Source organism: Ambystoma mexicanum, chromosome 5q (assembly GCF_040938575.1).
Source record: "Ambystoma mexicanum isolate Mex_15411 chromosome 5q, UKY_AmexF1_1, whole genome shotgun sequence".
Classification (NCBI taxonomy): Eukaryota; Metazoa; Chordata; class Amphibia; order Caudata; family Ambystomatidae; genus Ambystoma; species Ambystoma mexicanum.
The window spans coordinates 689695821-689709864 of record NC_090933.1 but is presented as its reverse complement, the minus strand read 5'-3'; the positions used below and the strand labels follow the sequence as shown (position 1 = coordinate 689709864).

Genomic DNA, 14044 nt, shown 5'->3' with positions numbered 1-14044 from the left:
CACCATCGCTGAGACCTTTTTAACACAACAGCAGACAGTCCAGTGGAAACTGTTAATGGTGCAATTGGGGTCCCATTTCAATAATATGCACTCTCGTTTGGATTGTCTGTTCTGATAAAAAGGCATCAATACCCTCTTTCCTGCAGCGACAGGAATCACAGGAATATTTAGAACTGCACCTGTTCATTGACAGACAGCTGTTAAGGCAAGCATAACACCTGCAGGTAGGTAACCAACAGAGCAGCGACACAGCACACTCCCTGAAACACCTTCATGTTTCACCATCGCTGCAGTGCATGGTTATCCATGTGGGCTCGGCTCTGTTAATGTTTGATATCATTCCCTTGAAGTCTCTTATAGATGTAATGGGAAGCCAGTTTAGGAAGCACAGCATCCAGGTTAATTAATTAATTAATACTTTATAGAACACTTAATACCAGAGACCAGTCTCTAAGCTCAAGAACGGGATTCAAACCTATCTTGCTCTGTGTTGACTTGCTTCCAAGACAAACGTGTTGCCCCTGAGCTATCCTCCCGCCCAAAGTAATTTGCTGTTGAAATTTGAAATGTGAAAGTGGCTGCATTAATCCAAATGGTTTGAAGACTGGACCTAAAGTATAATTCTATTACTATGTATTAGTTGTTTTTAGCAAGCTGCACGATGCTCAATGATGCTTCAATGTAGCAAAATGTTCAATGAAATGAAGACTCTAGATTTTACGGTGGGAGCCTTTTCAGGAGGCCGTAGTAGTATGAAGTCACCAGGTTGCTGGGGATTTCTAGGCCCTTGAATTTCCTCACAACAGTAAGACGCTAAGCTTGAGAAGAACATAACATTGGAGGTAGAGGTAGATTTCAGGATTTAGAAACATTTAACCAGAACTCTGGAGGTAAATTTCAGAAAGATTTGAAGGTAGAGACATTAAAATGTCTGCGGCCACCTGGATTTACGCTTCAGACAAAAGCTATGACAGATGTGCTTCAGCTGTGCCTATATCAGGAGCCAGTGTGCCACACAAAAACTCAAGCTCCTGGGGTTACCGAGTCTTAGCCAGCACTTAAGAAAGAACACTCCAAAACATTCTAACTCAGGTCCTCCAAATCTTAAATATTGTATGACCACCACCAATTGTCACAGAGCCCTCTGTCTTATAACTGATCATAGTATCCAAAAGCCAGCAATTCCATTTTTTTTTAACAGAAACAAATATATCCTTATTCATTCATTGGAAAAGAGAAGGCTGCACAACGCTATTTAAAAAATATGTTATTATCAATGTGGCACAGTCAATACAAGTATGACTTTTCACATAAAATCTGACAAAATATCATATAAACACAAAAACAACTTCATAAGGAATATCTCATCCTAACCAGTCCTCTGAACACTCATACGTCATTCACGTATATAGAATTTTGCAAAAAGCCTAATTCATTCAGGAAATTCAGTAGCTCTAAGGTAAGTACTGTCTCGTGTACAGAGGACAGCCCCAGCCAGAACTCCTCTGTGTACAGCCATTCGACAGTATTCACAAAACGTTAAAAAAGTTTAGTGCTTAGTTCGTGAGTGCGCTGGCATTCTGTCAGAATGTGATATAATGTTTGCGTTATTTCCAAGTTACACATCGCACAGTTGGTGTTCATCCCACATCCTTTTTCACACACTTCTAAAATCTGCCTGGTCAGTAACAAGTTTAAATGAAATCTCAGAAAGTCCCTTCTCTTTTTTTGCATTCGGACATTTTTGGAGGTAAGAAGGCATAGTACCCCTGGGTTTATCTAAAATGTAAAAGCTGTTATGCAGCTCAAAGGTGCGTACAGCATTGATTGTCTTTATCCAGTCTGTTCCCAATAAGGCTCTTTTTAGACCAACTGGATTCTCTGCCAACTCTTCCAGTGATAGATCACAGTTGGATAATATTTCCGTCACTGCCTTTTGTAGAGTTCTTCAGTAATAGCTGGAGTCACTCCGTACCATTTGATGCACGTCTTCGTACAAGGTGTTTGCTGAAGGAAACTGTATCGATCTGTATAGTTGAACCAGTTTCCAATCAAAGTAGGCCGTCAGGGAGCTCATTCCTATCTCGTAGGGAAGGGAAGGCATTGGTTGTGACTGGGGTATATTCAGGACTTTCTTCCATAATCACCCTTCTAATTTTACCCAGTTCAATCTCCACGCCTGAGATTCTGTGGACACCACTATGGACACAGCTGGAAGAGTACACAGTCAAACCTTTAGAGAAATGTAAAATGGAGGCAAATGCCAAAAGTATAAACAAGTCTCCAACTCAAGTACTTGAAATCAAAACTGGGAGTCTCTGGGGGAATAGACAGATTTGACTGCATATTTAAATTTAGATTTCATCTTAATTCTATACTTTTTTCATCTAGTGTGCCTTGATCCCTAATTCTAACATTTGATAATTTCTCATATGAATCTTTAGGGCCCTGTATTTTGTCAATTGCGCTCTTCATGGAATGTCATCTTCTTTCATTAAATCTACTTTGTTCCTTTTAGCACTTTCTCTGCTCTTCTAATACCATTCCTTTGACTGTTTACTGATTGCAGTATTCTCGTGATGGTGGTCGTTCCTTCTCGGTTACAGCTCCCACACTTTGGAACTCACTTGCTCTTGCCTTAGGAACTGATTATCTTCCATTCAGCGATGACTAAAAACATATAGTTTTCCTTCTTAGCTTCCTTAATTACCACTGATAACCACACAGCGGCAAGATGTCAATGGTGATGGAGCACTTTATAATACACCCACCCAATCCAATCCATAAAATCTCGTCTTCAATGGCCATATTACCATTACATTATTTTCAGTGCAGTTTTCATTTCACAAAAATGCGATGAGCAAATTTGCATCACGATCAAGCATTGCGCCAGCTTCAAAGAGATTAATATTGACCAAAGAGACGTGTCATTGTGCTCTGCCCTTAGTGCTTTGATTGCATGTATGCACAGTCAATTATTTTCAATATTTGTATTTGTTTTCTTGCTAGGATCGCTTTTGGAGAAAAACCAGGTCCAAGCACTCAAGGTTTCATTGTTATGGAGTTGATGCCAACCGTAACTGGCGGGTGAAATGGTGCGGTAAGTCTGGAAAGCAAGTTCCTGAATTGGAATTCGATGCACTGTTCATACTGTAATCACCACAGAGGCCGAGCCGAGAGGGGTTCTTCTGTCCAGTCGTGCTTTTCTCTGCTTAGAAGCAGTAGCCCCTGCAAAGGATCACTAATTCACAGCTTCTTTTGGAGTGAAAATTGCCATGGAACAAGTCCCGGCATTGGTGTTTAGTGAAATAGTCATCAGCTTTGAGGGCGCTGTGCCACTGAATGAAGGTTCCTATTTACATAAATCTGACTTCTTTGATAATTTATTTTAATTATATGTGAATTTGTTTTTGTTCTGACCTGTGTGTTTATTGGTTTTTTTGTTCCACATCACAAGATCTTGTAATTTTCCACTGCTCTCCACATTAGTTTTACCGGTGTTCAAAATGTGAACACTTTATTCTGTATCTTTGTAGCCGTTTTTAAACAAATGTACAACATGGCATGCACAACAACTGTTGCTATGCGCTGTGAAGTTGTTAGTGCAGCTGTTAGAAATGTAGGCCTCCTCTAATTGGTCAAGTAGAACTAAAAACCAGCAGCAGAGACAAAGCCGTTGGTGTTTGGCTCGTATGAACCATTCACTTATTAGATTGCAAAAACCATGGCTGCTCTTTTGTGACCTGTCAATTTAATTACATTAATATCAATTAGGAAATTTGTAAAACATACTCATTTTTATGAGGCGCGTAAGCCTTTTGTTAAGCATCTTGAAGGCTCAGAACTGGAGAATGTTTCTGAATACTGAATCTTAATTGAAAATGCCTGCACTAATATGCAGGCTTAATAAGTGGGCAGCATATTCATGCCAGCAGTGAACAAATGCAAGCAGAGTGCTGCAGATAGCCAGGTACCCTGGGAGCTGGTAGATACATATCACAAAGGGCAGTGGGAAAGTGCATCGAGCCGAAAGCCAGGTAAGTAGGAATGGGTCAGTGTGTTAGTAAGCAAAAGTTGCACGGGAGGCATTTCAAGGAGGGAACCCCCTGAAAGGGAGAGGATATGATATGATATGATATGATATGGCATTTATAACGTGTCCATACACGAGTGTTTGAAAGGGCGAGAGGCAAGTGTGGGGAAACAGAGGGAAGACAGAGACAACGATCTTACTAGGCCAGGTAATATTCAGATCGCGCAAGAGCAGGGGTGGGGAAAGTGTGGGGGGAAAGGGGAGGGGGCAGTGCAATACATGGGATCAACAGTAAAATAATAAATACAAAATAAATAAAATGACAAGTAAAAAGTGCAGCCAACTGGTGGCAAGTAGAAGGGTGAGGTGTAAAAACAACTGCGGCAGCAAGCATCTGCTGACAGAACGCCTGCATAAAGTGCCAGCATTTTTCTCCCAGAAGATTCACGTTCATGCGAAAATTGTCAATTGGGGGTAAAAGTTCATAAGCAGTGTTTTCGAGAACAAGGGTCGAAGCAACAGTTCCTCAATTTAGAACTCAGACAAGGGATAAACACCATTGTAGTCACGACTATATGGTCTTTCCACCGTCCTACTCGTAGACGTTTATGGTGAAAAAAATCAGTCCTAGCTAGAGCGGAGACTTATCGGGCAAAAGTAGTGTCCTCATTATTGTATGTTGCTTCTATTTGTTTATGATGGCAGGCACATTGTCCGTGAATGGGGAAGAGGCAAAAGGATAAAACTGGTCCTGAATATTCATCAATAAATATGTTTTTTTTAATTGATTGATCTGTTTGTAGCTTGATCCTGTATAATCCGTTATGGTAACTGTGTAGTCATGCTTGATGATGCATTTCACAGAGTTGAATGATGTCCCTGTCTCTCTACTGTGTGGAGTGAAATCTCTCAGGTCCCTTTTTGCACAGATGCCCTCATCCATTGCTGCCGTAGAGCATGTCTTAGAAGGTGGGAACGTACGTCTTTAAATGGCATGGGGTAGAGTCATTGTAATCGAGCCCTCTGCCTGTTTCTGGCGACAGACAAGGTGGAGGCTCAAGGGAGCTGGGTGCATCTCAGCCTCATTGCCTTGACAGTTGGTCAGCTGGTGCGAGTGGATTTAGGTCATGTGACCTCTGCATAACCCACCTGCTAATCACTGCCCCTCTTTTGGTGCTCTTTTTTGACACTCATTCTGTCCTGCCCTTTTCTTTCTCTTCTTAAACTGCCTCCCAGCCTCTTTTATTTTGTAATTGGTCAACTGTTACCAGTAGATCTAGGTCACATGGCCACTACTCCACCCACCTGCTAATTACTGCTAATATGTTGGTGATCTTTTTATCTGCACCACCCCTTTCTTTCTCTTCTTAACTCCTAGATCACAGGTCATCTGTCTCCCAGGTGTCCAAAGCAAAAGGCAATTCTTGGTTGGTCCTGTTAGGACATAGAAAAGGCTGGGGCACCTGCTCAATCTATCCCCAGTAGGCAGCAGCATGTGCATCACACCTCACTCACCCCATTCCATCCCGACCCTCACAAATCCCCAGACTGCACCTCACTCCCATGCACTACCTACCCATAGAACCTCAGCCACATCACATTGATCATCATCCACATGCCACCAGCTAAACACACATGCAATCTCACAATCATCAATGCTCACTCCACAATACTATATTCAACAGACATTGCTGATCTCCTCATCAATCACAACCTAGACTCACTTTTTATCAAAAAGACGTGGCTCCTCCCATGTGCACACACATCCAGTATGCCCTCAATCCACAGGCTAAAGCATCCAACACAAGGACCGCAAAAGGAAGACTCGTGGAGGGCTCACTATTACCAGCAAGACTTAATAGAAATGCACCCTCTAGGAGCACACCACATCTACATTCAGGGAGCTCCTCACTTGACACTTCCCGCTAACGCACGCTCAGGCAGCTACCTTTCTCTGATCTAGCAACCACTCCAATCCCAAACCTTTTTCAATGAAATCACAGACCTTCTTATAGCAGCATCCATCAGCAACATCACTAATATCTTCATCAGAGACAACAACGTGCTTGGGAGCCACGCCACCAAGAAAACCAGAAAGCCAATACTTGAACCTCTTGACACCATGGATATCAAGCAACTCATCAAAAAACCAACTCAGAACAAAGGCAACACACTCAACCTTATATTCACCACCTCTCCAGCCATGTTATTTCTTCCCATACATTTGGAGTGAACAGACCACTCAACCACACCCATCCTGGGTCAATACACACCACTCCTCCACTGCAGCAAACCCAAACCAACCAACACACCCCAATGCTCTCTCAATGCGCTGGAAGGAAACCGCATCACCTGAGTCTCCATGTCTGACCTCTCTGAAGATGTAAATGCCCAGCTCAGCACACTCAACCACACTCTCAGACCACCAACATGCATGCATCACTGAAGCACTGACACAACAAACATAAGCCCTCCACTCCTTGTTACACAAAGGAACGCAATGACAGCAAGCATGCCATATTCAGACAAGAAGAGTGCTGGAGAAAATCCCACCAACTAGAAGCTATCCCCTTGAGAACCCTCTGTTCAGTGCACAGGACACTCATCACCACAGTCAAAGCAAACTCCACCACAAAAACCATCATGGAAGCATCCAACAAGAGCAGAGTGGTCTTCTAGTGGAGCACTGTGTCAGTCCACTGCCAGGCCCTGCAATACAGTAATCCACAGACAAACGTAATGCCATCAACTTCTTCACAGACAAAAAAAGGCAAAAAATTGTCATCGCCAGAAATGCACAGACATCCCACACATACCATGCCTGCAATGTTTAAAATAGACCACATTCAAAACACATACTCTGGAAGGCCGCGCCTTTACTTTCTCTAAGCCCTGAAACCCACCACCCAAAAAGACAACATACTCATCTCCTTCTTTGTGAAGGTCATCACAGGGAGAATACTCACACAACCTCTCAGTGGGCCTGATTCATTAAAGTATTTTATAATGGTGCAATCCCATAGGAAAACGTTCCATGAACCAGGCCCAATGTCATCAATGCATCCCTCGCACAAGTCACATTCCCATATGCACTAAAAATAGGATAGATCCTCTCCTACTAAAGAACCACACAATCATTTTTTTTACATTTTATTATTTATTGTGCATTAGCCAAAACTTTTACTTTTCACACATTTTAAAACATAGACATAAAATCAATTACATCCTTTAGCATTACACACTTCTGAGTTACCATCCAGATTGAAATCTTTTAGAATTCTGACCACTTCTGAAGTCAAGAATCTTTCATTTCCAAATGATAGTCTAACCCAGAACTCATCATTATCTAACCATCGAACATCATGAACAAATCTTTTAAATCTAATAACTCTCAAATCCCATGTACCAGAACACCTAGATAACAAGTGCTTACTCGCCTGACATTCTTTATCATCACATTTATCATAGAAATCATTATTGACTGCTTTATCCCTAGTAGATATAATTTCCAGGTTAGGGAGTAGATTTAATCTAAATCTTAGAAAAAGTGCCCTTGCTTGCGAATCTGGGAATTTATTCAAATAAGAGGGTAAAACCAACCTTTGTTTACCCATCACAGAAAATTACACTGACAACCTGGCCTTCCTCATTTTGTCACCTGTTTCTATCCAATCCCAATGTTTCAACCGTTTGTTTACTTTAGTTGGTTTTTGGATAAGGAGTTCTAACGTGCACTCAGAGTTAATCAATATCTCTGAGCATTTTGACTTTAACTTTTCAAGAAACAGGTTATCATTACATTGCATTAGAAGGGACAGGTCTTCATACAGGGGGCTCTTCGGGGGATCCAAGAGCAACCTGTATAAGTAAATCCACTTCCACTCCATCCAAGATCTCAGGGAAGAAAAGCCCAGTTCATACCTAAGACATACAATGGGAACACAGTTTGGAAGAATCAGAGTTTTTTTCCAAACCTTAGCCTCTATTATATCCCAATTCACATCCATAGAGATTAGATTTGTGTCCAATCCGAACAATATTATTGGGACCACCTTTCCCAAATAGAATTTCACCAACTGTAATATTGAGAATTTACAAAACCTGGATCTAATCCTTTTCATCTGAGCCCCCAGTTTAATGACTTTTAGATTAGTAGTTTCAAGTAGATGGATTTTCATAGGGTAAGATTTAATTGTAAATCCCAAATAAATCAGCTCAGACACAATATCTATTGGGCGGTGATACAATTCCCAAGAGTAATTCTTCGTTCTTATGTTCAGATGTTTGAATATCAAAATCTTGGATTTTTTAGGGTTTATCGTAAGATCAGTATTATGAGCATAGGCCTCCAAAGCGTACAACAAATGCTAAAGTCCGACCTGAGAATGGTCCAATATCACGACATCATCAGCATATGCCAACCAGCTGATTTTAGTATTTCCGATTTGCAGTGATATTAGACCGATCTCATTTAGATATTGATCAAGGTCAGCCATAAAGAGAATGAAAAGCAGAGGCGCTATTAAACACCCCTGACAAACTCCTCTGTCAACACTTATCGGTCCAGATAGTGAACGTGCTCTGGACAGCCTGACTCTCAATGTTGTATTAAGATGCAATTCAATCAGGATAGACAATAAGTTAGAGGGGACCCCCCCAAGCGTGCAATTTCTTCCACATGAGATTCCTGTTGACAGTGTTGAACGCTTGGGAGAGATCAATCCAAGCCCCAGAAATGGGGGTACCACCCTTATGAACAGAGTCCACACTCAAACAGCTGAGAACTAAGCCATTCAGGAAGGTAGATAGTCCCTTCCTAAAGCCAGTTTGTTGCTTTGGTATGATTCCTTTTGATTTAGCCCATTACTCCATCTCCCCTAGTATTAGTCTGACAAAGATTTTACTATCGGCATCTAACAATGAAATTGGGCGATAGTTTGATGCTAATAATCTGTCCCCCTTTTTGTAAATCGGGATCATGACCAAACTTTTCCACGTCTCTGGTAGTTCTTTTGACACAATTATATTGTCAAATAACCTTTAAAGTACTTGCGCTCACATGGCTGAGTTCATTTTCAGAGTCGAATTGCTTAGGCCATTTGGTCCCACCGCTCTGGAAGAGGAGGAATTCTTTATTAAAGATTCTTTGTCAGTGCTAGTATAGGTTAAGGACCACCAAGCAGTAATTTCTGTCTCTAGAGCCAGAGTATCTAGGGACCCATAAACCTGAGAGAAATAGTCAACCCAAGTCTGTTCCTGTATAATGTATCCTTATTGTGAGACTGGAGTCATATTTTGATCCAACAATAGTCCAGAAATGTCTAGAATTTCTCTGACTTAGTGAGCGGAGCATTGTTTCTCCGTCATGTTGCAGGATCTAATACCTATATGAGCGAGTCCAATTCCTATACTTAATATTGAGGAATCTTAGGGCTGTCTTGTAAGCTTTTATGTCGAGTTTAGTTTTTTTTAGAATAGCTTTTTGTTGTCTCATGCTTTTCTTTTGTTCTAAAATGTAGGCATTAAAGACATGTTTATGCAACATGTGAGATTTCTGAGTATTGGTCCTTTGGGGATTCAGATTTAACAGAAAAAGATTAAAACTAGAGGGGTCACAATATTCCGAGATTTGTTCATCAGATAGTTGGTCAACCATGTCACTCAGTCTGTTAGTCAACGCTCTACCTCCCCTATCAAACCTCCTAATACAATTACCTGCAGAGTTAATTTACGGGTATAGAAAGAAACACTTGAGTCATAATTAACACCCAATGATAGTTTGATCATTGCATGATCATCCGCATTTCCTTCTTCAACCTGAAATGTTACACAACTTTCGAAGATGTTTCTAGAAGCAAAAAAATAATCAATTGTTGAAAAAGATGCACCCCTTCGCCAGGTAGGGACGCTCGGGATATCACCCCCCACATTTCCATTAAACATCCATAAGTCCCAATCCTTCATGAAATTAACCTATGCTGACCCATTAGTTGTTTGATATCGGCTCTTTCCTGAACATTGATCCTCTGTCATGATACAGTTTGAATTCAGGTCTAAGATTATTTCATCTGACGGATGCTGAGATAGTAGTTCAACTAAATAGTCAGCAAAACTTTGCAAATACTCGTGTAAAGACAGCACTCGAGAGTTCCAATACAAGTTTACAATGATCCAGCCCAATCCAGATTTGTATCCCTTTCGCCCCGCTCTCACTATCAGGATGCCTTGAGTCTCATTAGATAGCATCATTTTTACAGGCAATCAACAAACCCAGAAGGACTACCTCCTTCTGACCCAAAAGCAAGTTGTCGAAACGTGGAAAATTCATCAACCCCCAATACACAAGTTAGCCAAGTTTCCTGAAGCAAAATCAAGTCAAAGGTCCCAAAGATCTAAGTTTTTCTTGGCTCCTGGGAAAAAGAGCTATAGCCTCTAGTATTCCATGAAAGTACTCTGAGCTGGTTATTTACTAGAGCTTCCACTGTTGAATGCCCATCTTAAGAAGGACTTGGGAAATTATCTCAGGCACCTTATCTCACACAGCCGTGGGTGGTAGAGCAGCGCCAATTTTACTACATGCAGATTGATTACACTCCTGGTTCGAAGGAAACAATGTTTGTTTGTTTTTTTTGTTTTTTTTTTACATTTATTTTCAAAAAGTTCATAACAGAGAAACAGTATGTACATAATATAACAACATGTGATAATCATAACAAAGCCAACAGAACTATATACACCAGAAAACCCGCCTCCCCCCAGGAGTCACAAAACAATCAATAAACTGGTCTAATATAGTAAAAGAAATTTACCCCAAATCTTGTTAAATAATGCACTTTTCTTGTCTTTCCAATACAGCACCTTCTCCATATCCGCTAAAGAGTGCATCTCCGAAATCCATTCCTCAATAGTAATAGGGTTAGATGCTTTCCAATGTCTCAAAATTAGTTTCTTCTCCACCATTGCCCCTCGAAAGATCCATTTCTTCTGAGAAGTAGTCAGGTCATCCAACAAATCCTCACTACCCAACACTATTGTCTTAAAATCCATATGAACCTTCTCCTCCAAAATCTTTTCACAGATCTGGTCAAACTCAAACCACAAGCCTCTCACCCTCGAGCATTCCCACAGCATATGCTCCAAGGTGCCCACCTCATGTAAACATGCCCAACATTCAGAGCTGTCACTCATCCCTCTTTTCATCATTCTCTCAGGTGTCCAGTATGTTCTATTCAAAATCTTTATCTGACGAGACCTATCAGCAAGACTCAAAGAACACAATTTCACATTCTCACAAATCCGTGTCCAATCATCCTCCGTAATATCCTCACCAATTCTCCGATTCCAATCTCAAAGCATCATTAGACCGATAGTTTGACACAACCAGTCTGTAAACATAGCTAACCAGGCCACATTCACTCACTTCAGGCACCCAACCAAGCATGTCTATGTTGATTCTCTTTTCCAAATCCACCTCCCCCACCGCCTTCCTGATCTTCCAATAGTCTGTCAAACAAAAAGTAGGAATTTCAAACTTCAACCGTATTTCCCTAGCTGTCATCCAATTCAAACCATTAAACAGATCACTAATCCAATGCACCCCAGCTAGATACCAATCCTGCCTGAACCAAGTTTTCCCTTCATGTGTAATGTTCGGGTTCAGCCAAATTGAAGCACTCGGATCTCTTAATGCGTTGAAACCCAAACACTCACACAAGTCCACCCATGAGTTCCGTAAGCTCCTAGTCAGTAGGACTTCCACCCTTGCTCAAAGTGGCTTACTGGTCAAAATGGCCCTAGGCGACAAAGGGCCTATATGGCTAGATTCAGCACATATCCAATCCACATGTTCCGATTTGAGAAAATCAAATATATTCCGTGACATAAAAGCCAGATGGTATGCCTTGAAATTAGGGACCCCCAGCCCACCCTTAGACAAATGCAATTGCAATTTGCTAATCTTCAGTCGTGAAGGTTTATTATCCCATAAAAAAGTCCTGCATGAGTCTATCTAACTCACGCCAAAAATGATTCTCAATATCTAAGGGGATCATACTCAGAGCAAAATTCACTGGAGGAGTCGACACCATTTTTAAAGCATTCACATTCCCCCAAAGGGAAAGGTGCAACAAACTCCATCTTTTCAAATCCGATTTGAAAGTAGTGCACACCATCAACATATTTTCCCTCACAAAATCAGCGACATTAGGCAAAATCCAAACCCCCAAGTACAATAGTTTTTCAGCACACCACTTGAATCCCAACCGGGTAATAAATTGTTTGTCACACAACGGCACTAATGGTAAAACCTCTGATTTTGCCCAATTAATTTTGTATCCAGAGCACTGGTGAAAAGCTTTGAGAATGTTCATAAGGAACGGCACTGATTCACCTAGGTTCTTGAAGACCGATAACAAGTCATCAGCGTATAACCACATTTTTTGTAGCATCCCCCAACAACTTCTGCCTTGTAAACCTACCTCATTTCTCAATGTAATAGCCAAAGGTTCAATACTCAGTACGAATAACAAAGGAGACAATGGGCAACCTTGTCTCGTGCCACGTTCTAATTCAAAAGGTGTTGACCTCTGCCCATTAGTTTTGACATCAGTCGTAGGCCTGGTATACAGTACTTTTATCCAAGAACAGAACTGAATTCTAAAACCCATCTTTTCCAATACTTTAAACATAACTTGCCAGTCAACTCTATCAAATGCCTTTTCTGCATGAAGTGATAGGACAGCCGAGTCTTCAGACAACTCCGGCGCCTTCGCGATAGTACTTAGCAGTGTCCGCATGTTACTGGATGCCATCCTACCTTTAACAAAACCAGATTGATTCCGATCTATCAGCCCCGGCAAAAGATCTTCCATTCGCAGAGCTAGAATCTTGGCCAGAATCTTACTGTCCACATTTATCAAACTAATTGGTCTGTAGTTGGACGCCAGTGTCTCATCCCTGTTTTTCTTCAGAAAGACAGAGATAGTTGCATGTCTAGTAGAGTCTGGAAGTATACCCCTAGCCTTGGAGGTCTTATACATATCCGTCAAAAGTGTCAACGCCGAATTAGGCAACCACCTATAGAATTCGACTGGCAATCCAACAGGCCCTGGAGACCTACCAACATTCAATTTTGATATTGCTAGCTTGACTTCATCCACCGAGATATCTTCCTCCAGTAAAGTAGCTTCCTCACCTGAAATTACTGAGACCTGAACCCCTTCCAGGAAGTCTCCATTATCTGCATCAATATGGGATTCATTCTTATATAAATCCACATAAAACTTTCTGAATACTTCATTTATACCATCCGGAGTGAATGTGACCTGACCATCTGAATCAGTAATAGATGTTTGTGTATTTATAGGGGTAGGGCATAGTTTGGAAACCTTGAACCCTCTTTTGTCCTAAGCCTCAATCTCCTCCATAATTGACTCCAATCCTAGGCTTGATTTTAGCTCCACTTCTGCTATGTTAGTGTCTGTGGTAAAGGGGAAATTAACCACCTCAATATCAGCAGTGGAGAAGTATTTTAAAGCCAGGATTAGCTTATTTCAGAAAGAATCATTGAGTGGTTGAGAGGAGGCCCACCTTGACTGATGGGAAATTTTCTTGATATGAACACTTACTGTTCTTTTGGCTGTTTAAAAGAGTTAAGACTTTTAATGGGAACATCCAAATTTAAATTAGATGGTAATTGGAAATGGGGTTGATCATTTAAACAGTTCCTATTAACCGCTAAAGCAGGGATCTGTTGCAGTTCTTTTTTTTCGTTGCTTGTTAAGCAGGGTATAATTAAACCTTCTGACTTGGTGGACTCACCTACTATACATGTCCCCACTCCAGCAGCAGCCATAAGTCTTCTTTCCCCTATTTCCACATCTGGATATTTTTGGGCTTTTAAAAAGATGGGGGCTATTTTTATTGCAGGCTTCAAGGATTTGCCTTTTTGCTTTGCTAACAAAAAGATTGGGGCAATTTTCTTTGGTGGTTCAATTAAATCTGTTTGACTCC

General features: G+C 41.1%; 1 protein-coding gene across 5 annotated transcripts in view; it reads left to right on the top strand.

The window, feature by feature from the left end:
- The window catches only part of CPA6 (carboxypeptidase A6), a 1211288-nt gene that overhangs the window by 1108816 nt on the left and 88428 nt on the right, over positions 1-14044 (top strand). For all 5 annotated transcript variants that reach the window (XM_069621150.1, XM_069621152.1, XM_069621153.1 and 2 more), the window contains exon 8: positions 3010-3100. In XM_069621150.1, the coding sequence (XP_069477251.1) occupies positions 3010-3100 (91 nt within the window). The remainder of the gene's footprint in view (positions 1-3009; positions 3101-14044) is intronic.